The 22839-nt window shown below is 31.4% G+C and overlaps 4 protein-coding genes across 4 annotated transcripts; 1 reads left to right on the forward strand and 3 right to left on the reverse strand.

Moving 5' to 3' along the window:
- Positions 1 to 296: 296 nt before the first annotated feature.
- On the forward strand, positions 297 to 3496 carry LOC120080102 (ABC transporter G family member 6-like). The gene is made up of 2 exons (XM_039034662.2): positions 297 to 732; positions 1255 to 3496. Exons 1-2 carry the CDS (start codon positions 565 to 567, stop codon positions 3319 to 3321), a joined length of 2235 nt encoding a protein of 744 aa, XP_038890590.1. The 5' UTR covers positions 297 to 564; the 3' UTR covers positions 3322 to 3496.
- A 599-nt stretch (positions 3497 to 4095) lies between these two features.
- LOC120080277 (dirigent protein 10) lies at positions 4096 to 6052 on the reverse strand. Its single transcript, XM_039034901.2, has one exon. The coding sequence runs from the start codon at positions 5167 to 5169 to the stop codon at positions 4195 to 4197; it is 975 nt and encodes a 324-aa protein (XP_038890829.1). The 5' UTR covers positions 5170 to 6052; the 3' UTR covers positions 4096 to 4194.
- Positions 6053 to 6205: 153 nt separating this feature from the next.
- Positions 6206 to 11572, reverse strand: TT5 (Chalcone-flavanone isomerase family protein). Its single transcript, XM_039034903.2, has 4 exons — positions 11284 to 11572; positions 11023 to 11181; positions 9012 to 9235; positions 6206 to 6546 (listed from the first exon to the last, which is right to left on the reverse strand). The coding sequence occupies exons 1-4, from the start codon at positions 11387 to 11389 to the stop codon at positions 6331 to 6333; spliced, it is 705 nt and encodes a 234-aa protein (XP_038890831.1). The 5' UTR covers positions 11390 to 11572; the 3' UTR covers positions 6206 to 6330.
- Positions 11573 to 18515: 6943 nt separating this feature from the next.
- Positions 18516 to 21822, reverse strand: ITN1 (Ankyrin repeat family protein). The gene is made up of 4 exons (XM_039034425.2): positions 21340 to 21822; positions 20709 to 21218; positions 20181 to 20590; positions 18516 to 19546 (listed from the first exon to the last, which is right to left on the reverse strand). Exons 1-4 carry the CDS (start codon positions 21359 to 21361, stop codon positions 18716 to 18718), a joined length of 1773 nt encoding a protein of 590 aa, XP_038890353.1. The 5' UTR covers positions 21362 to 21822; the 3' UTR covers positions 18516 to 18715.
- Between the last annotated feature and the right edge of the window lie 1017 nt (positions 21823 to 22839).

The raw sequence follows: 22839 nt of genomic DNA on the forward strand, positions 1-22839 counted from the left end.
AAAATTGGACCATTAAATAAAAAAATAATAAAATTAAAATATCGGATCAAAATTACATATATATATATATATATATTCTTTTTCTTTGCATCCAAACAGGGGGTCGGCCCGTGCAGTGTTGAATCCTTTTAATTATTTTACTTGACAAAGTAGATCAACACCCAACCTAAATTTACAAGTATAAAGTGTGAACAATAAGAAACCCAAAAATACAAATAATTACACGTGTCAAGACCCCATTTGTTTCTCATGAATGGTTCTCTCTTATAAAATTGCAAAAGTTAGGAGTTTTAGGCCACCTTTTTTCATATTTTCTTCCTTTTGAAACTGTTCCAACTCTAACCTAATTGTGTAACCACACTCTCCAACCCTCCCATCTCTCTTCTCTTTATACCACCTTTTTATTGTATTTATGGGGTTATACAAAAAGCTAAAATCCTTAAATCCCACTTCATACAAAAGTGCTTTTTCTCTTTCTTTCTGTTGGGGATCTTCCCAAAATTTAGCCACACAAGCTTATTAAGAATAACATCTTATTAAGCTTTTTGTGTCTTAGAAGTGATTATGGTGGAAAATATGTCACCTGCAAGAGATACGGTTGCGTTTTTTAACCATATGGAGCTTCATGATCGTCCACGCTCGTTTGCTGGGTTGTCTCCTACACTCGGCCAGCTTCTAAAACGCCTCGGCGACGTGCGGAGGGACGCCAACGGAGATGGCAATGAGACACCGGTATGTGTCTTAAGTTTGTTGATTACCATGTTTTAATTTCTTAAACCTTCCTTTCATTAGTAAGCTTTTAAATGTATAGTCGATATTAGAACATGGCTAAGGTTTAAAGTGAGTTTGGTTTATAAGCTTAATCCAAGAAATAGTAGCCAAATCTTGAAGAAACTACTCAACTTTAAATTCCTTAACACTTCTGTTTGTTAGTAAGCTCTGACATCATGTCAAAACTAGAACATGGTTCAAGTTTAGATTGCGTTTCGCTTATAAGCTTAATCCTCGATTAGAGAAATGGTAACCAAATCTTGAAGAACCTATAGAATCGTAGACTATTACCATTCTATTGGGACCTATCTTTCTTAAATTTCATATTATAGGTTAATTAGGTTTTTTTAAAAAAAAAGATCTGCTATCTTATCCAAACTATATGTTCGAATTGTTTTATTATTATTATTATTAAAATTTCTATAAGGTGATGGATTAAGATAAATTTATGGAATTAATGTGGTTAATTATGTTGCTTAACAGGTCCATCAGGTAGTGGACATGAACGGCGCGAGCTTAGAGCCGAGGTGTTTGCCTTTCATGCTTTCCTTCAACAATCTCACATACAGCGTCAAAGTTCGCCGTAAGATCAGTTTCTCGTCGGTTTTTCATCACCGGGGGAACAGACTCGGCGGTTCTCCGGCCGACGAGACAGTCGTCGGCGACAGTTTATTCACGAAAACAAAGACTCTGTTGAACAACATCTCCGGCGAGGCTCGAGAAGGCGAGATTATGGCCGTTCTCGGAGCGAGTGGCTCGGGAAAATCGACGCTGATTGATGCACTGGCTAATAGAATTGCCAAAGGAAGCTTGAAAGGAACTGTGACGTTAAACGGCGAGGTGTTGGAATCAAGATTGTTGAAGGTAATTTCTGCTTATGTAATGCAAGATGATCTCCTTTTCCCGATGCTCACGGTGGAAGAAACTCTGATGTTTTCGGCTGAGTTTCGATTGCCTCGAACGCTTTCGAAATCGAAGAAGAAACTGCGAGTTCAAGCGTTGATTGATCAGTTAGGACTACGAAACGCAGCGAAAACTGTCATTGGAGACGAAGGACACCGCGGAGTTTCTGGTGGAGAGCGGCGGCGAGTCTCGATCGGAATCGACATTATCCACGATCCGATCATTCTCTTCCTTGACGAGCCGACGTCCGGACTCGATTCAACTAGTGCGTTCATGGTGGTGAAAGTTCTCCAGAGGATTGCTCAAAGCGGAAGCATCGTCGTTATGTCCGTACACCAGCCGAGTTATCGGATTCTTGGATTGTTAGATCGGTTATTGTTCCTCTCTCGTGGACAAACCGTTTACAGTGGCTCTCCGGCGAATCTTCCTCTGTATTTTGCAGAGTTCGGCCATCCGATACCGGAAAACGAGAACCGGACGGAGTTCGCTCTCGATCGGATTCGAGAACTCGAAGGCTCTCCGGGAGGAACGAAGAGCTTGGTTGAATTTCAAAAATCATGGCAGAGTATGAAGAATATTCCAAAATCAGAATCAGATCACCAGAACATGTCGTTAAAAGAAGCAATAAGCGCAAGCATTTCAAGAGGCAAATTAGTTTCCGGCGCAACAAACAACGACGCAAGCCCTAATTCCATGGTTCCAAACTTCGCAAATCCATTCTGGATAGAAATGGCGGTTTTATCAAAACGATCAATACTAAACTCCCGCCGTATGCCAGAACTCTTCGGAATCCGACTCGGCGCCGTTCTTGTTACCGGATTCATTCTGGCTACCATGTTTTGGCAACTCGATAACTCACCAAAAGGAGTTCAAGAACGGCTAGGGTTCTTCGCTTTCGCCATGTCTACAACCTTCTACACCTGCGCCGATGCTCTTCCAGTTTTTCTACAAGAACGGTACATTTTCATGAGAGAAACAGCCTACAACGCATATCGAAGATCCTCCTACGTTCTCTCTCATTCTCTAGTAGCCTTACCGGCGCTGATCTTCCTGTCCTTAGCCTTTGCAGCAACAACATTTTGGGCCGTCGGACTAGACGGCGGAATTTCAGGTTTCTTGTTCTACTTTCTGATCATTTTCGCTGCGTTTTGGGCTGGAAGTTCATTCGTAACCTTCCTTTCGGGAGTAGTACCTCACGTAATGCTTGGATACACCATTGTCGTAGCAATTTTGGCGTATTTCCTTCTCTTCAGCGGATTCTTCATCACACGCGATCGAATTCCAGGTTACTGGATCTGGTTCCATTACCTTTCGCTGGTGAAATATCCGTATGAAGCAGTTTTACAAAACGAATTTGAGAATCCGACGAAATGCTTCGTTAGAGGAGTGCAGATCTTCGACAATACGCCGCTGGGAATGGTGCCGGCGGCCATGAAATTGAAGCTTCTGGAGAATCTGAGCAAGACTTTGGGGATGAAGATAACGAGATCGACTTGCTTGACGACGGGATCTGACATTTTGCAACAGCAAGGAGTAATGGATTTGAGTAAGTGGAATTGTTTGCTTGTGACGGTGGCTTGGGGATTCTTGTTCAGGATTCTCTTCTACTTTTCGCTTCTCATTGGAAGTAAGAACAAGAGAAGATGAACATGATTGATTTAAATTCACTATTGTGATTCTGTTCTATTTTGTTTGCATTTTCTTTTATGTGGTCTTTTTTTCAATTTTTAATTTTTAAATTTATCGTCAAATTTTAAGGCTGTGAAACATTGAAATAACTGTTATTAAAATGTTAATCTCCAATATATTCTTTTTTTTTTAATTATTTATTTATAATTTTCATGGTAAAATTTTGTTTTTGGTCTTTTCATCTTTGGACGAAAGTAGTCATTTTAGCTTTTTGTACGGATGATCCATTATCTAACCATCTGCTTACATTAAAGCTCACTATCGCAGTCTATCGTGTTAAGGGTATGGTCATATCAATTGTAGCCCTATTGCGATGGTCGTTTCTATCGAGATCTTCATGTTTTCATATTGTGATGTAGTGGAGAAAAATAAAGATTGCGATAAACATGACTTTCACGTTAGGATTACAATAGACATGGTCATGTATAAAACGATAAAACGCAGTAGTGTCCTATGACATAAGCAAAAAGTTAGATTTCATTTGTTTTTTTAGAGACGAGTTGAGAATGAGTCATTTGTACAAAAACTTTTAATCATTTAGTGTTTTGAAAGATTGTTAAGATTTAATGGAATTTATTTTATAGTAAATCAATAAAGCAATTAGGGACCCAATATTTATAATTTTCAGAAATTATAAATTAATAACAAAATCGTTAAAATAGGTTTTTGGGTTTCAATATTTGGATTAAAAACAGAGGAAAAAGAAGAGAATATCAAATGTTTGATTCATAATTGTGATAAATATATAAGCTTTCATTGCAAACCATATATTCATAAACAAACAGAGAATTTAAACATAATTTCACTCAATGATAAAAACAACACTTAATTTTAGTAACTGATGTAAACAGTGATTTGCAGCAAAGTCTCTACACCATCAGTTTCATGTTGGTTGGTTCCTGGAAGAGTCTTCACATTAGCATACCCTTTTGCATTTACATATTTCCCTGTGCCTCCCATGATTGCCAAATGAGACTCCGACACGGCCGTCCGATGAACGCCGAAGAAGCTCAAGCTGTCGACGTAATGGCCGCTCTCAAACATTGTTGTGAATGCCATTGTTTGACTGTTCCCATCTTCCGAGCTCACAATGTAAAACCCTTGTGCTTTTCCAATCAAGCCAGAACCCAACTCGTGTCCTTCCGTGAGCTCGTCGTCGATCACCGTCATCGTCCCGAACATGAGTTGTTGTATCGACACTCCGGATGGGAGCTGCCCAGCATTAACAGATGGAAAACCGAGCTGACCGTTGTTTCCACCACCATTGCTGTTTTGCAACAAAGGGGATGCAGCTCCACCAAGGCCAATTAGAAAGGGGAGGTTGTTGTTGTTAATTAGACCACTATTTCCATTACTTTGAGGAACATTATTTCCAACTGATAAAACTGCTCCATTTGGTTTAGCAAATGGAAGTTGGCCATTAAGAGCTGGATTGTTAACTGCCCCGGTAACGGCCCGAGCCGAGGGATTCGAACCACCGAGGATGTCGTGCATGAAGAAGGTAAATGTATGATGGTAATCTTCAATTCCACCTGAACTAGGTAGAGTTGCTGAAGGTGTAGTAGCTCCTTGCCCCAAGTTTCCAGCTGAGTTAGGTAGAGTTGTTGAAGGTGTAGTAGTAGGAGTTCCTGCCCCGAGATTACCAACAGGCGTCCCGACAACACTCGAGGCTGCCGGAGTAGCAACCGGGACTTGTGGCTGCTCATCGAGAAGTCGGGCCGAGTTGGCAGAGAAACACATGAAGCAGAGGAGAAGAAGGCAGGGAATAGGTTTAGTTGAGAAAGGAAGAACTTTGGGAAATTCCATGAGAGGAAGTTGAAGGAATTAGAGGTAATAGAGCTTTTGTTTTTGGTAATGTTGATGATGGGTTTGAGGGTAATATATGTGAGATTGTATATATATATGTATGAAAGAGAATAAGCTGAAGAAATGGGAGTGGATGAAATGGAGTTGGTGAATAACTCTATGATCAATAGTGTATTGGTTTAGGTTTCAATAATTTTTTAGAAAGCATACTAAAAACAGTCTTGAAAGTTGAAAGTATATTGGTCAAGAGGATTGGCTCAACTTCCAAAACACCAGCAAAAACACACACAAAAGAAAAATATCAATCCACACCATTAAAATCCGAATTTAAATCAATTTTCATTAAATTTTTATTTTAAATACCCTAATGCGTTACTTCTAACGATTTTTTTTTTTTTTTTACAATATATTGGAGGGAGAATTCAACCTCTAACTTCGAGATTAAATACATAATAATAAATAGATACAGTAACTTTTCATATGTTCATCTCAAAAACCATCTTATTTAAGTAATTTTGAGAAAATTTTAAATGGAATCAAGTGAAATTGATACAAATCACTAAAAATTTGTCTAAATTGATTAAGTCTTTAAAGATTATGGTTAATTTTTTTTCAGGTACTATACAATTGCATGGATAAGAGATCAAACCTTTCACTTTTAAGAAAATAGGTCATGTCAATTATCGTTGATCTAAGTTCACTTTGCCTTTTAAATTGATATGATTATTGTTCAAAATTTAATTTACATAATTTCAAAGTTGAGGATTATAAATTGACATCTACCCACATATATAATAACAATAACAAAAAAGTCAAATTAGAATTTAGTTATTAAAAAAAAAATTAGTCTCTATACTTTCAAACTCTCAACTTGGTCGTAGAACTTTAAGAAAACTAACCATTTTGGTTTCTTAAAATGAATATTTTGAAAGCACAAGAACCAAAATGAATCAAGTAGTCAAAATGGAAAATTTGAAAGTATAGGAATCAAAATGAACTAAAATACGAAAATAATATTTAAACCTAATAATAATAATAAGGGAAAAGAGGTAAAGGACATTAGTTATTAAAATATTTTAGATAGAAAAGCAACATAAAAATGCTAAGTCTCTTAAATTAAAAATAAAAAACTAAGTGGAGGGGAAAATGAGGGGTAATTGTTCAGATTTGTTTAGGGTTACAAATATTGGGAGTGTTAGGTTCATAATGATTGAACAATTGGGAGAATCTTGTAGCCAAACTAAGCCTGGCTGCTGGTGAAACTCCATTCTTTCCAATAATGGACTCCAATACTGATTCACTAAGTAACTTGTTCTCTATTTTTCTCACCATTTCTTCTTGTTTTTCACCACTGCACCCATCTTTTGAGAAGCTAATCTGCATCATTTACTCCCAAAATATCACTCTTAAACCCTAAAATATACGAAACACGTCCAACCGTGTGTTTCAATTATGTTCTTAGATTTCGAAAATTTTCATTTTTTACCCACCGATGTTGAAATTTATTTTAGAAAATACAATTGGAGAGCCTTTGCAAAAGAAAAAAGAGGTTTATCTATTTATTTTTGGTTAAAATAGGATAGAAGTTGACGTTATAGCTATGTACATCTTTCACATAAATTAATGTGATAGTTAATGTATCAAAAAATATTACCTAAATGATGTTGACAATGTCTTTTGAGATGAAATAAATGGTAGCAAAGATATTTTTAAGTACAAGAGATGTGTAGTAATGTATGTAGATTTGAATCTTCAATCACAAAAGGAATTGATATAAATCAATTATGGTCGTGGTTGTCATGACAATGATAAAAATCTTCTTAATAACAATTATAGATGATGTCTCAAGTCGGAATGTGCAGTTGTTATTATTAATTTTAAAATTCAAGAGTAAAAATAAAACTTTTTGAAATTTAGTATGATAATTGAAATCCAAAGTTCAAAGTATGTTGTATAACTTTTTTTTGAAAAAATCAACATAATGAGGTAGAAAATATTAGAGTGAGAATTTACCAACACATTCAGAGGTAAGGATTATTCAAAAAGATTAGGGAATTAGCATACTACATATCTAATATTTTATAAATGTAAGGATTATTCAAAAAGATTAGGGAATTAGCATACTACATATCTAATATTTTATAAATATTCTGATATTTAGTAACATTTTATAACTAGATTTTAATAAGATTTTGAGACATTTTTAAATTGATTTTTTCTTATCTTTTAAAATAAAAAATATATCATTTTCGGATTTACTATACTTATCTTTTAAAATAAAAAATATATCATTTTCGGATTTACTATTGAGTATAAAAGAATTTTATTTTAAAATATAATTATATTGTCTCCTATCAATAAAGTTTTCGAAAAATAAAACTTTTCAAAACTTAGTAGGATAATTGAAATCCCAAAGTCCAAAGTTTTAAGGGTATTTTATATATTTAAAACAAAAAAGAGAAAAGAAAAGAAAATATTCTCTCACAATCTTGCTCCCATATTAATTCCTCTTCCTTAATTGTCCAAAAAAACATAACATAACGGGTAAGAAGTATTAATTATATATATATATATATAAATATATATTAATTAGTATAACAACTTAACCTCTAAATATGATAGAGTATATATATGGAATAGCATTAAGTGAAGCTCACTTTAGTCATATTTTAGTATCAGTGTAATTCGTTAAATAAGCATTTTTGGAAGAAAATCGGTTAATATGTTTTCTCTTTTTTTTTCCATTATTTTCAAAGATTATGTATGGGCTAGTATATAATTATTTAATAATTTTGATAATTAGTATGATTAAAGTAACTTTATTGATGTACATTTTATTTAGAAAAAATTATTCTTTTGGTCCTCAATTTAATTTTCAAGAACGTATACATCCTGTGTGTCATGTTTCAAATTGATCAAATTGATCATTTTAATCCAGAATTTTAATTTCAAGAATAAGTTTCACAACTCATTAAATTTAAATAAGAAAAATAACTGACTTGACCAAATACATACATTCTTTAAAATTCATTTAACAAAAATGTAATTTTTTTTTCATTACTTCATCATATTTAGAAGAAATAAAAAAAAATTATTCTTAAATTTGAGATTTGTTATCTATTTGGTCACTCATTTTAAAATATTGCACATTTAGTTTTTAAATTTTGAGTTCAAATTCAATTGAATTCCTAAGTGTCAAACTGTTGCAGTTTTATCTTTGAGATTTGAGTTTGTTTCAATTTGATCTTAAGTTTCAAGACTTACACTTTTAACCTAAATCACTAAATACTCATTTTTCATTTTTAGTGTTAATATTTATTAATTAACTTAAAGGAATTATAAGAACTATCAAAATTAAATGACTAATTTCAAATATAGAAAAATGAACTAAAATATTTACAAAATATCACAATCTATTAGACTATTATCGCAATCTATCTGTATCATGATAAACCTAAATAGTAGTTTATTGTAGTATATAGATTATGATATTTTATTATTATATTAAATTAATTAGTAAGTAACAACACCAATAACCCAAAATGAGTATTTAATTTTAAAAAAATCAAGTTAAAAGTTTAAATTTTGAAACATAAGGACCTAATTGAAACAAAATTCACATCCCAATAGTAAAACGTAATATTTTGAAATCTAGATACTATATTGAAAACAATCTCAAAACTTAACGTTGAAATCGAAGGATGGAATAGAAACTAAACTCAAAATTGAACGGTCAAAAAAGTTTTATGTTATTTCAAAACATATTTATTTATATCAGGGATGAATTGATGATAGATTTAATGAAAGCTTTTAATGAATAGAGAGTGAAAAATGGTACTAACCGATAAAGTGTTAGGAGGGAAATGGGTGAAAAGAATAGAAGAGGAAGGAGGGAAATTTTCATTCTTGAAGGCATCAATGAACTTTCGAATGGCTTCAGCTCCTTCATCAGTATAGATTCCCATGGATTTCCAAGCTGCTGCACAATTCTCTGCCACTTTCTCAGCGTATTCTTCACCCGTAAGTGGCAATATTAATGTCACATTTGTCAACTTCTCGAAAGGGCCTGCAAAATTTTAATCTCACACATAATCAATTTTACACTTCAATCATATTCAACTAAATTACGTCATTTGGAGCGTTAAATGGGCTATTATAACACTAGTTTGTATTTGGGTTATAAACTATTTCTGTTTGAGTAGGAATTAATAAACAAAAGAGAGAATGAAATGAATGAAAAATAGTAAATGCTATAGTAAAGACGGTTTTGAAATGGTATTTACTATACTTATAAGTTATATATAACACTATTATATTTGATGACCCAAACATGGAGTGTGATATAATAATTTACGAGATCAACTTCTAATTGGTTTTCTAAACGGGCACGATAGTGTATAATTAGCTAATCAAAACTATATGTTTAAAGTTTAAAATTCCTTAAATCGAATTATCATATCCTACTCTTCAATCAATTTTAAAATTTGAATAGTACATTTATTATTAAATTAGTAAACGTTTGTGTTCAAGGGCAAATATCACTTCGTACCTCTAAACTTTGGAGATATTATCAATTTAAACCCTAAACTAAAAAATTGTATTAATTTAAATTTTAAACTTTTGGAGGTTGTATAGATTTAAACTCTGAACTTTGGGATTTGTATCAATTCAAACCTCAAACTAATAATTATATTAATTTAAACATTGAACTTTTGTAAGTGTATCAATTTAAACCATGTACTTTCATAAATATATGGATTTAAACTTTGAACATTCATAAGTGTATCCAAATTTACGTAATTGAGAGTTTAAGTTAATACAATTATGAAAGTTTGAGTTTAAATTGATATATTTATAAAAGTTCAAGGTTTAAACTCTGTACCTTAACTTTCGTAAGTGTATCAATTTAAACCATGTACATTCATAAATATAACATTCATAAGTGTATCCAAATTTACATAATTGAGAGTTTAAATTGATATATTTATAAAAGTTCAAGGTTTAAATTGATACAATCCGCAAAGTTTAAATTTAAATTGATACAATCCGCAAAGTTTAAATGTAAATTGATACAATCAGTTTAATATTTAAATTGATACAATTATTGGTTTAGGAACAGGGTAATAAATTGATGATTTTCATTTTTATAGAGTAAGAGCTGAATTCTTAGTCAAATTTCAAATATATAAACAAGTTTTTAATAATTATTTTTTAAAAAAAAAATTGACTAATTTTTAAAAATAATGGTAGACCGTTTATAATAAAACAAAAATTTAGAGGTGGAAGATATATTTATAGACTAAAGTTTCGAACTAAAAAAAAATCAAATGATTATCAAAATTATTATAGGGTTAGGTTCGAAGTATTTTAATATTGAATTGTGAATTTTATGTTTAATAAGATTTCAAACTTTCAAATTTGAATCTAGCTCTCTGAATATACTAGATATAAAATTTTATAAGAGCCTACACAAAACTGAAAAAAATAGCTCGACTTACAAAATATATGAATTAAACTTGTAACTTAATTTAATTTAAATTTATTTAAGAAAGAACCGAAAGTACATCTTACATAACAATCATATTTGTGCATCAATTCAAATTTACTTTGGTAACGGATCATTTGTCATATTGTTTGTTTGATCTTACAAATAGAAAATTCATGTAAACATATTTGATCGTATTCGTTCAATTAACAAATTTACTTCCACAAAATCAACGATCTAGCAAGTAATTTTAAAAAGTGAAATCACCGGTACACCGGCGGCCGGCACGCGGAAATCTAGCAGTCATCTCTTACCTTCTCAAGTACAGATTACAAAAAAAAATAAAAAAATGAAATCAGTTAACTCACCAGTGACAACGTCCCTGAAGAACTCAACGGAATCCATCAACTCCGCCGCACTCTTTCCGCTCCATTTACTGGCGAGCAACGGCACAGCTTTCTCCTCCAAGTAAACACCGATCGCAGTAAATTTCACAGTATTTCCTCCGATCTCCAACGCCCTAACTCCTATACAGTTTTTCCAGAAACACATTCACATAAGGGGGGAAAAAAGCGATATAAACAATCACATTCAATCGGATCGCGGCGGAGGAAATTTGAAAATCGTACCTGCGCCGCCGAGAAATAGAGTCTTAGCGGAGGCCGGAGGTTTGATTTCCGCTGGAAATTTCACGTTCTCGACCTGAAGTCCGCCGAGATCAGCCACCAGCGCCATTGAAACCGTCCGTGAAATCTCTCGCTTTCACGATTTTGAAGAGATCTGTCGGTAGTGAAGTGGAAAATTTTGGTGTGCATTTAAAGTGTATTTATAAGGTGAGGAGCGATCACGTGCTGAACACGTGGAGAAAGCATAGCCGCGCCGCGAACCGTCGGTTGTTAGGTTCAAATGGTGGTGTATAAAGTGAACTATAATGTAAATTATTAAATGATATATGCTCATCCAATAAATATCTAAACCTTTTAATTTATGGAAATTTTATTTTGATGTATATTATTATTTTTTTTTATTAAAAAGAGATAGAAGCATCATTTGATTTAGGAATAACTAAAAAGAATAAAAGATATGATATTTCACGATTAATTCTTATATTTTCATATTTTTTGTATTATATTAGCATAACGTTTTTTTCATTTTTAAAAAATGTAGGCCAATATTTTTTTTTGTTGTTAAATTATAAATTTGGTTCTTATGGTTTGGTGAAAGTTAGAATTTAATTCAAAAAATTTTAAATATTAGAATTTAGTCTCATAATTTGATAAAACTTTATAAATACTTCCTAGAGTTTGATGAAATCTTCATAATTAGTCAATACCATAGAGACTATTTATTAGGATTTTATCAAACTATAAAAACTAAATTTTAATTATAAATCATAAGAACTGAAATTTTGACTTTCTCAAAATAATAGGGACCAAATTTATAATTTAATCTGTTTTTTTTTTAACACCTACCTCGATAAGTTACGTTCTCTTTGTTTGATTATGCATGAAAATGCTATTTGATTTTTATAGAAATAAGTAATGTTTATCTTTGTTTATGAGCTGTTTTAGAACAACAGTAAAGACAAACAGCAAAAGAACTTAAGAAAGCAATAAATCATCAAGTAAGATAGAATTCGTCCTTGTAAGGTGGTTTTTCAACTAGATCGCTAAAAATCAAAGTAAGCTAAGTCATGAGCGATAAAGTTGTTCTTGTGATTGACCAAAAGAAAGCATTTAATAGATACGAAGAGATAGAGATTGTGAATGGAATCAACAAAAGTATGAACTTCATGCTCATGCCACTTCCAATTAGTAACCATTCGATTTTTTGTTTCTGTTTCTGAAAATTAAGCATATAGACACTACTTCCACCTCCAAATTTTTTCTTTTGTTACCTACTTTTTATCAATGATTTAAAAAACCAAGCTAAATTTTGAAAACTAAAAAAAAATAGCTTTTAATAATATTTATTTTAAAAATTTGGTTAAGAATTTAATTAATATACTTAAAAACATACAAATTATTGTAAGAAATGAGAAAAAAATAGACATAATTTTAAAAAACAAAAAAACGAAAAATTATCAAATGGGATCCAAGGAATCAATTCTGGAATCAATTTTAGTGCAAAGAAAGCCTCACCAAGATAACGGTTCCGGTCAAAATAAATCAGGGTTATACATTAGTCTTACAAATATGATTTCGATACATTATTTTGATGGATATAAATTCATTGATGGGAAATTATTTTAATTAAATATATTGTTAATAATACTTATTATTGAAAATGAATATACTATTTTTAAAAGAGAAATTCTTATAAATAAAAATATATAAAAAAATTATTTTATAGTAAAAAAACTCTAAAAGTGTTTGTATTTTTAGAATTTTTATTTGCTATAACGTTTAAATATTTTTTTATATTTATAGAGACCCCTTTATTTTGTATTTGATTCGTTATACGATCTATTTAAAAACAGTATTAATCTATTAGCTAATAATTCAATGAATACTTAATTGCATTAATCTAACATATATTTATCAATAAAAATAATCAAATATATTTTTAAAAAAAGTAAAACAGAAAAATATATAACTTATTACAATCAAGAATAAGTATACTAGTTAAAAATAAACAGAAACTATTTTAAATAGTAAAACTACTGTAAATATTTTTAAATATAGTAATTTGTCATTATTTATTAATGATAAATATATAAACAATAACATTTTACTATAGTTATAAATAAGTTGGCTCATTTTACTGTATTTGAATACAACCCTTAAATAAATTACTAGTTAGTTTTAATATTATTTGATTGATTATAGAAACACATAGTTAATTAATTAAAAAATGGTATATTAAAAAATAAAACAATACGTTAGAAAAAGATGGAGAAGAAGAGAGATAAGAGGACATAAAGAAAACTCACACTTTTTGAAGGATATATAAATACCATCAATCATGGAAATAAGAGATACATGTAAATAATTTATTTTTGTGCTCAAACTTGCTAATATTGATCCAAATATGTGGATCTCTAGCCTCTAAATATTCGTTGATCTAAATTTATACATTTTACTATTAAACAACATTCACCTACTTGTTTGAAAAAGAAAGGAAAAAAACCTAAAATAAGCATGGTATAATTGGCATAATATTTGCGTTATTAACATTAAAATTAAAAGTTTGATTTCTCATCTCATATATGGTATAAAAAAATAATAATAAAATAAAATCTCAAACATTATTACTAGTGATTTGGCATTTGTATACCATTCTTCAATACTCAAGTGTATATGCCATCATGCAGGTACAAATCTTTCACAAAGTGTGTAGTTTCCTTATAGAAAAGAAAAGAAAAATCTTTATAGGGGTTGTTTGATAGCTTTCATGAAATTGGGTTGGGTGGGCTTAAACGTGCTTGATGGCTGCTTAAAAGAAAACGGTGAGTTTTACTTACCATTTTCTCTCCTCATTTCACACTCTATTTTCAAGTATTTTAATTACATTATGCTCTTTTTCTCTCTCTCTTTCCGTCATGCATTTTCATTACTCACCTCTTTCTTCTCATCTTCTCTCTTCTTTCGCCGTTCGGTTTGTCTTCTTCATCTCGTCTCTTCGTTCTCCCTCCGTCTCGAATGGGTTATATTCCTCTCAGACTTCATTCCATATTCGAATTTTCTTACTCAATGATGCATTTCTCTTATTTGGTTTCTTTGTATGTCTATTTTTTTAGATCGAGTAGATACGAACGATTTCCTAGTAGATCTAACGATATTCGGTAGATCTAACCATTTTTTGGTAGATCTAACTATTTTTTTAGTATATAAGAATGATTTTATAGTAGATCTAGTTTTTTCTGTTTAGATCTAAAAAATTTTCAAATATTTGGTTTCTCGCTGAAGATTTTTACATTGTCATCTTGATTTCCTCATATTTTATTTGTCCTTGCATGTTTAATTTTTCGATTGTTGTTGACATTGTACTTCGTCCAATTTTGGACTATTCTAATTTAGCTTTTGTTCCATTTTGGGCATCTTTTTTGCTTGCATGTTTGTGACTAACTAGGGTTTACTCTTATAAATTGTTCTTGGTCTCTTACAAATCGTTTCCATGGCTCGAATGGGTTATATTTTTCATACATTTATATTGTATTTACTTTGTCTCTATTTTTCCTTCCCTTGTTGATATCTGTTTTGTTTCCTGATTGTCTTCCATACTTTTTTCTTCCAGATTTCCTCTTGCCGCTTCAATAATAAATCATGTGTCCTTCCCTTGCCATTTTTCTTATGCTTTTCCATCAAAATTGGACGACGAGTGAATTCTTAGTAGGGGATACTAACCATATTACTGGAGCTTGGTGTGGTCAATCTACCCCAACAATAGGTCTGTTTTCTATCTTTTTTTTCCCTTGAAGCCCGATGATGATTTGTTCCAAAAATCTGCAGTCTCATATTTGAGTATGATTTCCGATTTAATTTTATTTCATTTCGATATATAGAATAAAAATGAATGCATCTCTGTTTTTCCTTATGTTTTATGGACTGCTTTGTAATTTCTTCCTTCATACATATTCAATCTATTTTGTATTCTACATCTGATGAATGGATTTTTTTTTTCTTTGTTTTGTTGAAATTTTTTTTTCAGTATTCAGCTAAATTCAATTTTCGTACATTTAAATTTAACTTCAATTTTACAAGTGTTGAAACTATTTATTTTCTTTGCTTGGAGTTGATTTGTTCCAATGAAATAGCTATATCAAATCCTGAGACCTTCTAATCTTTATTATTATGTTCATTCATATGTGAGATATTATGTTGTATTTATGTCCATTTTCAACTCAACTACTAAATTAATATTGACCTGACCATTACTTAATTTATTTATTTTTGAGTTGACTCTCTTTATTATAGGTGTATTGTACTGAACTTATTGTGGTTAGGTAGACTTAACTGTACCTAACTTTCCTCACCAACCATATCCTCTATTTATACCTGAATCCCTCCTCATATTTTTTTTTAGATTTCTCATAGCCTCCAAACTGTGTTGGTACATCCCTGCTTTAACCTTTTTATTTCAACTTTTTCTTAAACCGTTTTACATTCTCACATGTGTTGTTTGGTTGTTGCAATATATTTTCCACATCTAACTTCAACTTATTTCATCCATATAAGGTATGCTTCTTTCTTTCTTTATAATCAAAGTAAGATCTGTTGCTAATATTTTTATGTTTTTGTTAGGCCCTGAACCAATTTTTCTGCCCCCTAATTGTGGATTGTCTCAACCTTTATTCACTCCAAAAGTAATCGAATGTATGATCTATTATATTTTATTTCTACTTCAATCGTATTAATATACTTATGGTCTAACTATACTTCTTTTTCTTCCGTGTAGGGCCTAAACTAATCAAATATACCTTTCATAACTAGTTTGAGGTTCGTAAGTTTTATGTTCGGAATGATCTTTGTTATAGTCTACTGTTTGTTGAACTTGTTGGAGACTGTTTAGTTGTAATGTATTATGGTTTTGTATTTTTCACTTGTATGTTGAACTTGTTGGAGACTGTACAGTTGCGGACTTTGATTTGTTGTAAATATTTTGATGTTTTTTTTAATTTTCAATCTCTAAAATTTAATTTAGAATCCTATTTATAATTTTAATTTGGTGCATTCCATATTCATTTTATTTTATATAACAATTAATGTGAAATTAAAAAATACACTTCAAATCTGTATAGAATAAAAAATATATTTTTATTTATATAAAGAATAACTGTAAATACATAAAATTAATCTTCATTAAAATATATGTAAATACAAAAATATATATATGAATGAATTGGGACTAATTCTGAAGGAAAATTACGTATAATATTTTCTAACATGGTATAAATTTCACGACAAAGAAAGTATAAGCATAATAGTGAGAGTTAATACTTTTTCAACATAAAAAACATAGGAATAAAATCTTTTTTTAAAAAAAAGTCTTAAAATTGCTCTTTAACAAGTCTTGAAATTGCTTTTAACAGCATTCAATTTTTCAAATTTTCAATCATGATTTCTAATAGTAGAAAAAAAAAATTGCTTTTAAAAATCAAATTTTTTTTTTACTTTTTTTTATTTTTTATTTTTTATTTTTTGGATGTGAGATGACAAGGATCTTCCTAGAATTAATTTTGGGTACTTTGGTATTTTCATGTATATTTTTTTCCATTCTATAACTTTTTCCAAAATTTTAACCTTCAAATTTTGACTAAAACCACATTGTCTAAATTGTTTTATAATATGAAAGTAGTGTCTTATTTTAATATATATATATATATATATATATATATATATATATATATATATATTACATTTTTAGGTGATATTTATTATATTAATTACACAAAGGGTTCCAAAAGGTAGAAAAATCACTTATGTACATAAGTAACCTTGAGTTACTCCATTAATAGACATGTATTACAATCCCAAAAATGGCTACCCTAATGCTGAAGGATTTTTTACTTTGTATAGAAAGGAACACTATCATCTCTCATACTAGCGTGGCCAGGCAATGTACCAACAACACTAAGAGAATTTTTTAACATGAAAAGAATCTATTATGTTTTACAAATTGTGAAGAGATTTTCCAGTTTATGTCACAAAAGAGTTGAGAAAATAGGTGTATAGCTGAAAATTAATCAACAACAAAGCAAAAAAAAAAAATTAAAAAGAAAAAAAGAATCAATCTCATTTACAAAAATTGCATCATATACCCCAACTCAACTACCCTACACCTAAACATTGACTTTCAACTTAACTTAAGTCGACTCTACACACCAAACACAAACAAAAATTACCAACTCAACTCAACTCAACTCTGCACAACAAACACAAATAATTTAACTCTCCAAATAATAATTACCAACACAACTCAACTCAACTCTTTTCTTTTATCACACACCAAACGCCCCCTTAGTTTCTAGTTTTTGAAATTTATGTTGGTTTTCTTTTTATTTTCTAGTTATGGTTTTTACTTTTTATTAAAGAAACACGTGTATTTTTAATCAAATTTTAAAAACAAAAACTATTTGAAAGTTTTTTTTTTCTCGGTTTATAAAATTTTACTTGGTTTTTTAAAAGATTAGTAGAAAAAATAGATAACATAATATAGAAATTTATGGATAAAACTAATGTTTATAAGCTTAATTTTAAAAAATCAAGGCCTCGTTTGGGAGGCGATTGAATTTTAGTTTTTTAGCTGTTGAAAATTAAACTTATTTTCTCTCGATTTCTTACGATAGTTTTTTTCTTTCTAAGTAAAAGAGTTAAATTCTTAACCAAAATTCAAAAACATTACTATTTTTGTTTTCAAAACTTAATTTTTAAACACATTGATAGGAAGTAGATAATAAAACAAAATTTTTAGAGGTGGAATAATTGTTTATAAGCTTAATTTTCAAAAACTAAAAACTAAAAATTAAAACCAAATAGTTACAAATCGAGATCTTAGTCTTTTATTTTGGTTTTTGAAAGTTAAATCTATTTCCTCCCAACTTTTTACAATAGTTTTCATTTTTCTTTAAGAAAAATATTTAAATTTTTATCCAATTTTCAAAAACAGAAAACAAATTTTTAAAACCTACTTTTTCAATTTTCAAAATTCAGCTTAGTTTTTGAAAACTTTGGTAAAAAATAGATAACAAACTAAGAAATTTAGAAATTGAATGAATATTGACTTAATTTTAAAAAACTAAAAACCAAATAGTTATCAAACAAAGCCCAAATAGTTTCATATGATAGAAACCAAATTGAACCAAAAGTTTTCACCTCTCATCTTTGAAATCGAAAGAAGCAAATGAACGCAAGACCTAATCTGACCTAATCTAATGAATCGATGTTATTGATTTCATCCACACCCCTAACTATGGGGATTTACATGCCTACTTCATGTAAATTAGTATCAATAAGCTAAAAATCTTATTGAAAGAGAGAATTGACCTTAAGCATACATATACATACAAACATTTGAGCAAAACACCAAAATAATTGGCAACTTCCAAGTCTTTGTCTGATTCTAAAGAGCATAAATTCGATCAACTTCTGAATTTGAAAAGTCAGAGTGATGCCATGAGTTTGACCCACTTCTTCTATTACTCTTTTCCTTCTTCCTTATGGATCGACTTCTCTTAGATTTCACAACATAATAAGTCATTGTCCCAAGAACACCAGCCATAATCACACCTCCAACCACTGTGATTATAATTGCAGCCCATTCGTATTTACGACCAACCACGATGTAAGACGATGCCATGAATGCGACAGAAGTACAAACAGAAGCCAGCCACATGAGTTTATTTATGATCTCCACGACTCGTCTTTCTGCTTTCGTCTCACCTCTAACTAATGTAATTTGCACCACCACGACTGCCAACGATGTAAACAATGCGATTGCATTGAAGATGAAGAAGATTTTGAAAGAACTGGTGCCGACGACGACTGCTGTTCCTTGATCCGTGTCGCCACCGGGTACTGTAAAGATGGCTGCAAAAGCAACTGTTGCAAAAAGCACAGCCACCACCGTGACCGAATTGGTTGCGTTGTTGATTCCTTCCCTGTGCAGCTTTCTGAGCTCTTTAGAGATATTATGTACATTTTTGTTTGTTTTTCTGGTTTGTTCAAGCTGGGTATGAACATCTTTCTTAATTTGAGTCACTGTGTTCCGTAACTCGTCTCTTGGTTGGTTCAGTTCATTGGCTCTGACAGCGCCGTAACGGGAAAGACAGTCTTTGATTTCTGATGATTCTTCTGAAAGAGGAAGCTCCTCAGCTATGTCAAATGCAGTTTTGTGGTCTCTGGATAATGCATTCACATTGGTATCTGGGAGGAGCAATAGCTCCTGCACTATCTGCAAAGTTTAAGAGAAGGATGAGTATTTAGAGGTCCTTAGTATGAACACAGAAATCTCGCCAACAATCTTATTCCTAAATTCCTCATTTTTAAGACCTCGTTCGATAATCATTTGGTGTTTGATTTTTGAAATTAAGCTTATAAACACTACTTTCACCTATGATTTTTTTTTTTTATCAATTTTCTAACAATGTTCTCAAAATCCATGTCAAATTTAGAAAACTAGAAGTAGTTTTAAAAAACTTGTTTTTGGGTTTTACAATTAGTTAATAATTCAACTATTACTTCTAAGAAAAATGAAGACTATTGTAAAGAAATTATATGAAACGAAGCACAATATTCAGAAACCAGAGATATGGAGCTGAGCTTAAACATTTCATTTCAATGTCAGTATTCCAACCTACCAAAACATTACATCCTCCTTTCTCATATATTCCAAAGCTATTAGTACTACACACTCAAAACAACGTCTCATTCCCAACAATCTTATTTCCAAAAACTTTTCATTTCAATGCTAGTATAACAGATTGTTCCTTAAAAGATTTATATGAGAGTTTCAAAACATATCTAAGTTATCAGCAATTAAGTAGATAAACAAGCTAATATCCACAAAGGGGATTCAGTTAAACTACCTCAACCCGCTTTTTCCTCGTGGCAACGTGCAGTGCAGTGTTACCAAGTTTATCAGGAAGCATTACAATGGCAGGATCTGCATCAAGGAGCAACTTCACAACATCACGGCTCTGCCCTTTGACAGCCATGTGCAGTGCAGTTTGGCCCTTCTTGTCATTTCTACGAGCTAACTGTTGATCTTTGCTGAGTAATAGCTTTACAATTTCAGTATGGCCAGGACGCACAGCAAAATGCAATGCATTTTTACCATTAGATCTACAAATCTCTAGCAGACTACGATCTTTGTTAAGTAATTCCTCAACTACGGCTGTATGGCCTCTTGCTGCAGCAGTAATGAGTGGAGTCGCATTCGAAGGTCCAAATGTTTTGCTTAGAGAAGGTTCATGTTCAAGAAGCACTTGAACAATTGCTGCAATTCAAATTAAAGTATATTATCATGATTTTCCCCCAAAATTTCCTAGTGAAGAAGATGAGATCTAACCCTAGGGCATTTCATTTCATAAAGAAGCTGAGATCAAGATCATTACCATGGTGTCCTTGACTTGCAGCTATATGCAACGGATCGAAAGCAGACCTGTTCTTTGTCGTAAGTGTCTCTTTATTGGAATACTTCAATAATTCCTTAACGACCTCTATATGTCCTCTTTCTGCGGCGGTGAACAGAGCCGTTTCCCCCAATTCGTTGACCTCGTTCACTACTAACGATCGGACCTCAGCAACTTCCGCATCGAAATCGGCGCCACTGAGATTTCTCACCATCTGTGAATCAATATCATCAAGAATCTGCTTCACGGCGGCTAGATCTCCCCGTTGCGCCGCTAGATGAAGCTCGGTGTCGTTGTGCCGTCCAGTTACTTGCTTCACGTACTTCTTCTTCCCGGCTTGGTCCATCCGCTTCCCTGAATTGGATAGAACCAGAGCCGGAGCCGTCGCAGTCGACGACGGAGACGGCGTCGGCGATAGCTCAGCCAGAGGGTTTTGAATCGATGGTAAACTCAAAACCCCCTTCTCTAAATCTCCATCGCCATCCACTACCACTACAAATCCAGAAAACAAACGAAATCACTCCCCGAATCTCAAAAACCCTCATCAAAACAGATTTCAACCACAAAACAAAAACTAAATCACAGAAAACAAATTTCAAAATAGTACAGTCACCTTGAGCTGAAGAACTGCCCATCTTCAAACGAGAGGCAACAAGAACTCAAGAGATTCACCTCCTCCAAAGCTTTAATAGCGGATTCGAGAGCTCAGATTCTGGCTGCGAAGTTAGTGAGAGAGATGGCTTCAGATAAAGTAAGGGAGAAAGAAATTCAGATAAAAACAATCGAACGAGGAAAAAGGAGACCAGAGGAAAGCGCTAGGAACTTAAGTTGAAGAATTTAGCTTCTTTTTTTTTTTTTTTTCCTTCCTTTTTCTTTTTGTTTGTGGGATTGATGATACAAATTTTGAGGGAGCCCTTTTTTAAAATGGGTTTTTTTTTATCCAGTAATGATGTCAAATTTAGGTAAAATTACCAAAATGAAACTCGAGTACGTGGAATGAGCTTACTTACTCTCTCACTCTTTTACTCTCATTCTTCTCTCACATATTACTCTCTTCTTTTCCTTTCTACTATGACCTCGCTCTTCAGTGATCGGTCTTGTTTTCCAACAAGCAATTTCATTTTTATTATGCAACATAAACTAAATAGAGGAAGAGAAGAAGAAGATAGCTAAAGTTGCTCTTATGGATTCACTGGAGCTAGTGTATAGTCTCGCTAAAGTTGGTCCTGTCGAAGAAGATGAAGTTGAAGTTAGTCACAACGAAGAAGAAAAATCTTGGATGAAAACAAGAAGAAAGAATGAAGAGATCATACGAAGGAAGAATGAGAAAAATAAATAAGGATAATTTTGTAAAATTGCTTGATGATGATGTCAACAAGAATGATCTACGTGGATATGTCGATATATCCATAAATGAAGGGTTCGATATTGATATTAAATATCTATGGATATCTTCAACATCTTTTATACATGTTCGTAAAATATAAAAATATATTTTATTTTGTCCAACATAAATGAGTATGATTACTAATGATAATATCCATAATTTAGTTTTGGAGTAAAAACAACTTAATTTTCAATCTACCTAAATTCTATAAATTTCATGACTTATAAAAATATTTGTTAATATCAATATTTTATTGATATATTTGTCAATATATCTATAAAATTGAAATTTTGATAATAATATCGACATCGATATTTTAATCTTTAGGTATAAGTAAAACGTTTAAATTATTCAATTTTAAAAAGTTGGGCAAAAGTCATTTTTAGACTTTTAATCAATTATCTCTTTTATTTTTATTTTCAAAATAAATGTTAAATTCATTTATTTCAACTCTACTGTTCGTCGTACTAATTGCAGTGGTTGCCGCAAACAACTTTACCGGTTGCCGGTTAGTGGAATTATCGTCATCTTTCTTATTATTCTTTTTTTTTTTTTTAATTCTTAAAACTTAGTATTATTATTATTGTTGTTATTATTATTGTTATTATTATTATTTTGTGCAGCAGTAGCAGCCCAATTAAATGAACTAGCACTTAAATAATATCGGATTCGGTCGCCGGTTGACTCAGAGAATATTGATATTTTGTTCAATAAATTATGGTCCTA

The sequence above is a fragment of the Benincasa hispida genome, chromosome 6 (genome assembly GCF_027475165.1).
Source record: "Benincasa hispida cultivar pf3 chromosome 6, pf3_genome.v1.1, whole genome shotgun sequence".
NCBI classification, from domain to species: Eukaryota; Viridiplantae; Streptophyta; class Magnoliopsida; order Cucurbitales; family Cucurbitaceae; genus Benincasa; species Benincasa hispida.